This window comes from Telopea speciosissima, chromosome 6 (genome assembly GCF_018873765.1).
Source record: "Telopea speciosissima isolate NSW1024214 ecotype Mountain lineage chromosome 6, Tspe_v1, whole genome shotgun sequence".
In the NCBI taxonomy this organism is placed as follows: Eukaryota; Viridiplantae; Streptophyta; class Magnoliopsida; order Proteales; family Proteaceae; genus Telopea; species Telopea speciosissima.
The window spans coordinates 60,720,085-60,726,496 of record NC_057921.1 but is presented as its reverse complement, the minus strand read 5'-3'; the positions used below and the strand labels follow the sequence as shown (position 1 = coordinate 60,726,496).

General features: G+C 40.0%; 1 protein-coding gene across 1 annotated transcript; it reads right to left on the bottom strand.

The window, feature by feature from the left end:
* Positions 1-2,947: 2,947 nt before the first annotated feature.
* On the bottom strand, positions 2,948-5,357 carry LOC122665584 (peroxisome biogenesis protein 16-like). The gene is made up of 8 exons (XM_043861739.1): positions 5,156-5,357; positions 4,923-4,980; positions 4,518-4,734; positions 4,126-4,439; positions 3,765-4,033; positions 3,468-3,535; positions 3,330-3,391; positions 2,948-3,196 (listed from the first exon to the last, which is right to left on the bottom strand). Exons 1-8 carry the CDS (start codon positions 5,222-5,224, stop codon positions 3,135-3,137), a joined length of 1,119 nt encoding a protein of 372 aa, XP_043717674.1. The 5' UTR covers positions 5,225-5,357; the 3' UTR covers positions 2,948-3,134.
* Between the last annotated feature and the right edge of the window lie 1,055 nt (positions 5,358-6,412).

Genomic DNA, 6,412 nt, shown 5'->3' with positions numbered 1-6,412 from the left:
TTGTCCCCTTCTACATTGTTCGACATATGCAAGTTTAATAACTAAAGGCAACATTCTGCCTACCTTTGCAACCATTTTCTTCTTCCATCTTTCTAACAATAATATGCAAATATCACTTCTCTTTACTCCCTCTCACCAAAGCTTCCCTAAAAAAAAAGTGTCCTAAGACACGAGGCTCCCACTACAGAAGGGTTTGGGAGGGGCAAATGTACACAGCCTTACCCCCTGCTTTGCAGGAGAGGCTGTTTCCAAGTTTTGAACCCGCAACCAACAGGTTGCAATAGCGCAACTTAACTGTTGCGCCAAAGCTTCTCTATCGACTACAAATGAGATCTGTGCACATTATATCATGAATAATGCTGTTATTGTATCAAATCATCAAAAAGGAAGTGGGCAACCCCTAAACCGTTGTCAGCTCAGCAACAGAAGCGCCATTTGTGGCTTCCTCTGGAATTCAAAAGCTACAATTAAGAGGGTATCAGTTAACCCAGATCTGGACTCCCAACTCCCAACTCAACTGAAGAAAGCCTTGTAGATAAATTGGGTTGGTTACAAAAGTTCTGTTCTTCCATCTGAGCCATGTCCTCTGCCTTATTGGAAGTCATTTGTGTATCTTCTCACCCTTGATCCGTATCTTTTTCACCTTCCCTTTTCCTTTTAGAGCCTTCGACTGGCACACTATCACTCTTGTGATGCCTTTCTTAAAACACAAGCCAAACTGAAAGAACTTGAAAAGGCTACACAATGGGATATGGATCTCTATCCATGCAATCCCTCAAAGTGTCATTCTTCCACTAAACATCAACCATGGCATTCCTAGGTATAGCTCTCCAATAGAACAATTAGAACAATTGCTCATGGGGATGCAAAAGGATCTGCCACACCTAATGAGTTCTAATCTCCACAAGCCCGGACAATATAGAAAATGTCATCTAGCCTATCCACTTGATTCACCTTCCACCTCCAAATGAGAGCATCCAACAGAAGTAGAGCCTAGGGCCAAATACAGATAACTTTAAGCTCAGGCATAGTCTAGTCTACCAAGTTAAGAATATGCAATAATATATTCTCCTTTGTGTCTCTAAATGCACCACCAAAACCCACCAAGCTCTGATTGCTTCACATGTGATGCCTTTTATCTTTAATGTCTGTAGCTGAACCAACTCAGTAAACTTTCCCTCGTCTCATTACTGTTATTGCCTTAATACCTGACTTCTCAGTGAGAACAGACTCTAGACCAGGAAAATGATTTGAATATTTAAATACTTAATAATTTTGCAAAAAGGAAGACCCATGGAGTAACTTTGGTTGTGGCACGAACCCAAATAGATCACCTTTGATCACAAAGATTTGGTTTGCTGCTCCTTCCCCAAACTCCAACAAATTGCAAATAGAATCATCTTCTATACGGTCTCTACCTATTAGCTTCCAATTTTCCATCTCTCAACTACCAACTATTTTTATTTGATTGATTGTCCACCACATCCATAAAGAACACAAGTATCTTCAATGATTAACGTTGCGAATTTAAAATTCAACAAATGGTTTGGACTTAAACTACCATCCAAGAATAGAATACAGAGATTAAGCAAACTTACTGACCTCATATTAACTGGTCAACATTTCTAAAACCTTCTCCAGCAATGGTGTCCAAATATTACGTGACAAGTACAATCCAACTGCAGCCAGAAAAGCAGATGAACCAAGACTGCAAAGCAGTTGATCTCCCCGAGGAGCATTTGAACTACATTTCCACAAGCACTATAGTTGTCTCCTTCAGGAAAATTTGGGCACCTGTTTATCTTCTTCAGAAAAGCTGAAAATCTAAAGTAGCAAGGGTTAGTTTCGCTGAGAAGAATATCTGATCTACATTCTCAAAGCACCTGTCATCTTCTTCAGGCAAAATTAGATAATCTTACAATCGAAGAAGCAAACAAATGTAGTCAATCTCTCACCATTGAAGTTATGTCTAAATCTCAGAAACTCACAGCAATGCTCAGCTTTTGATGAAGGTAAATGATGATCAATAAAACTGGCACCCTCCCGCCCCCCCCCCCCCGCCCCTTTTATCACCTTAAACAGAACTGTGTAAAAGTTCAGTTTTGCACTTAACTAAAAAAAAGGCATACCCAGTACCACTGCAGGGTCTGGGGAAGGTCATAATGTACGAAGCCTTATCCCGCATTGACCACTTGGTCACAATGGAGCAATCTTACCATTGTGCCAAGCTCCACCCTCTAGTTTTGCACTTAAATAAACCTTTTAAATTCATTCATCATATAACTTTTAAATTCATTCATCGTATACCTCTTAAATTCATTCATCAAGTAGTTAGATGCAACTAGGTAAATACCATCACTTGCAGCAACTCTCAGGTTCCTCTCAGAATCTTCGAAACTACTTCTGCATAGAGCTGTGCATAGAACACATACTAACTTTGGCTTTAGTACTCCTCCCTTACCCAACATACCTGATTGTATGCATGTATGACATCTCACAATGTGTTCCTCTATCTACTGTCACAAATTCCTCTCAAGATCATGCTATGGTGTCATCTCTACGTGCTGCTAAGTAACAGAATTGATGCATAAACTTGAATAAGCCTGGCAAGGCAATTAAAATGTGTGTTGGTTCACATACTCTGTTAGTAGAGCTTGTTGTTAAGCATAAACATGACCCAAAACATCTTTACTCACCACCAGTCACATTAAATGGCTTTTGAACCTCATTCTTCTCATTCAAGAAAAAACTCCTTCTTAAGTTGTACATGGACAGACAAAGCGCCGGCACGTTTGGAGGAAAGAGTTGGAAAAGTAAACATCTTTATATAGTGAATGCCACAATATATAGTTAGTATCCATTATCTTAGAGGAGGAATTACTACCCCTAAGAAGAGGGGGGAGGGGGGAGGGGGGGAGGCCATGAAAATTTTTCAGAGTAAAATACATTTCATGAAACAACTGATCAGGAACTGCTAACTTTATTACGTAAACTTGTTACAGCCATGTCAATCTAAATTCTGGACACAAGAATATCGAAAGGACACAAATTGAAAATTTGCTCCCACATTTTGAGGAAACTTAGAAGCAAAATGTAAACATCTACAAGAAGCCCGTGTTTACGCAAGTTATTACTTACGATCCTGACATGTAAGTATAACGCGACTGAGCTCCAACAATAAGCTCAATAAGCTTAGCTGCAAAGTGGAAAAAAGTTTGAAATTCAGATGACAAAATATTTTTCAGTATGAAACATTGCAGCATAATTAACTAGACATCAAAATGAAAAGATTAGGAAGACATAAATCAGAGAGAAGATATAGAACAGACCTGTAAAAACCCCAATAACAGGAACAGGTTCCAAGAATTTCTCAGTGTTTTCAAGTCTTTGCCTGAAATATTATATTCAATAAGTAAGAGACATATGGTAGACCTGCATGAATTTGGAAATCAATTCAAAATTTATACCTGGTATACTTGCTGAAGAATGGATCTCTCATGATGTAAAGTGCCCATAACAGCTTTCGCCTTTTTATCTGAAGCAAACCCATGAATTGAAATCTATTTAGTATAAAAAGGGATATGCCTACATGAACCAACAAACTGCTGCAGCATAACACTTCCAAGAATGTTCATCGTTCTAACAAATTTTGTGGTAACAAAATAGGTTAACAGGTCAGGAAAAGACACTCAGAACTAACCAGAACTCTAATGAACAAATTCCTTCAAAATTGTTTACAATGCTACCAACCAAAGAATTCTCACCTCATTCTGTTCAGAGGTCGAAAGAGGGAAATCTTTGCCATTTCCATTATTTTGTGAACGTGTAACATAGGAAAGAAAGCCCACTCCAGTAAGGTCCACCGCCAGCGAAACAAGCCATGGCATCCAGGACCGAACTCCATATTTTCTAATAAATAGAACATATACAAGAGGTCTTGCAATACATAGCACCTCTGCCATCACAAATAAGCCCCCATGAAGTCCTTTCTCAGAAAGAATGGTGGAGAGGGTAGGCCTCTCAATTGGTGGAGCTGTGAGACAGAAAAAAAAAATCATCCCAAGTCTATGGATAAACTTCCAATCCTATATTTTTTAATATATAATGTTCTAAAAGTAATTTTACTTGGAGGGTCTACAGTCATGCTTGTCACGGCATGCTCTTGCTGGTGCCTTTTCAACCATGTCGAGTTAGATTCCATCCTAGCATTCTGCCCAAACCTGTTCAGTGCAGTCAAAGCCCGCCCTTCAAGATTCCGTGTGTTATGCCCCTGAAGCTTCTGAAAATAACCAGGGCCATGATTTGCACCATTTGTCAAATTTCCCATTCTGTTGCAGGAACCCAAAGTATTTGGATCGCTTTCCGCATTTGGAGTCTCCCCTCCCTGTAGGAGCATCTTGTATCCACTGTCCCGGAACGCTGACAACCTAACTAGCACCCTGAATTGAATTGGATGACCAATGTTCAGCACACACACACACACAGATCACTGCAAGTGGTGAAGTAATGAACCTTACTTGGTAGCTTCTGTAATGGCAATGAAATGCCATTTCTTATCATCGCCATAGTATTGCTGCGCCACGACTTCAACCAGTGACTCCAAGTCTTTTAGCATTGATATCCACAAGGGCCAAGGAAATGAGGCGCGCTCTGCAGGCCCAGCATGAATTTGGGTAGGGGCCGTATCGATTATATGTTCATTGATAGCAGTGAGAATACCCAAAATTGTTGTTACTGCACAAGTAATTTCAGATTATTTTGAATACCCGTATCAAATTATTAGCTTGAGAAGAAAACCCAAGTATAACAATCAATGCTTTGTTGATAGAAAAATTCTCCAAAAATAATAAAACTGAAACACCACAGTTTCAAAGTCTCTCAACCACTAAGAAGAAGACAATGTTACCAAAGTTTAACAAAACCTGCTTCAGGCCCTATTTCTGAATTCGAGAAGCGTTCGGGAAGAAACCATGTCAAACCCTGAACATCAATTTCCAATACCCAAATGAGAAACATCAATATGCATAGGAAAACATAGTTAAACCTCATGTTACACCTCCTGTTTACCCCCCTTCCCTCCCTCCAAACTTAAATTTGCAAGCTAACAATAAAACAAACAGAAAAAGATAGCAGGAGAAGTGACATAATAGCTTACACTGGCCAGAGACTCCATTTGATGCACGTAATCCTTGTTCTTCCTGACCCATCTTTTATAGGTCTCCATGGCTTCAACAGGATTCAATGGAAACAAAAGAGGAACTCACTGTATCGAAACCTAATTTGCAGACGTTCAAATTAGGCCCATGCTTCCTCACCAGTCTGTTCTCGATTATCAAAAAAAAAAAAACTGGTAACAGAATGCCCGGTTCCTTCTTCTCTTCGTCACCCAAGTCTAATCAAAATTCAAGAATAAAGCGGCGTTTTTTATATGGGGGAAGAGGAAACGATGAAGAAAGCGGAATTGCAGAGACGACTCGAACAGACGAATGTCATCAGTTCTGTGGAGGTTGTGGGGGCGTACTACAGTGTGACTGTACCTATAACAAAACGGGAGATTCGTTCTACGGTGTCTAATTGAAAGAAAACGGAAAATTCGGAAGAGAAAAGTCAAGAAATAAGCTTTGAGATAACAGATGATATTCTTTGGAATAAAAATCTGAATCAACCCTCAGCCTCAGGTCCTCAGGGGGTGGGGGGAGGGGGGAGGGGGTTGGTGTTGCATTTTAAGTTGGATGGGTAAATTGACCATGGAATCAGGAACATTGATCAATTTCTCTCGTGGCGTTATCCAGATTCCAGATCGATAGATCTTTTTAAAAAGGCCTACTTCGACATCTAAAAGTGCTTACTGTTTTGTTACTGTACTATTATAGGCAGCGTTTGGATCGAAATGGTCCCAACAACCCTAATCAGATCTGAAAACTCACCTATTCTAAGATTATTTGGCATGAATCGACTCTATGACTCTACCAATCCGATTGCCAAACTGTCTGGTCGTGTGATCCCTACGCTGAGACACAAAAGCGTGTGACGAAACCTTGCCCTTGTGATAAGGGTGTCAATCGATATAGTATTGAATGCAGAAATCGTATTGTATTGAATACAGACTATATTTCTAATATCAAACTTGTACTACCAAAGTGTTTGGGAGTGATCAAGCTGTTGATTTTTTTTTGTATGAAAGTGTAATCACACAAACCACACACCAATCCCAAAAGATTAACCAATGTTTTTTAAATAGATTGTTGACATTGTTGGTTTGTCCAAAAACAGACTCAGATCCAAATGAGTTACTCGATGGGACCTTTATCCGTTGTTGCAACTGGAACGCTGCTGTGCGCATCGTGAGACGCAGCAACAGCCATGCGCGCATTGTGGGGCCCGCTGCTGCGTCGCACGATGCTCACAGCAA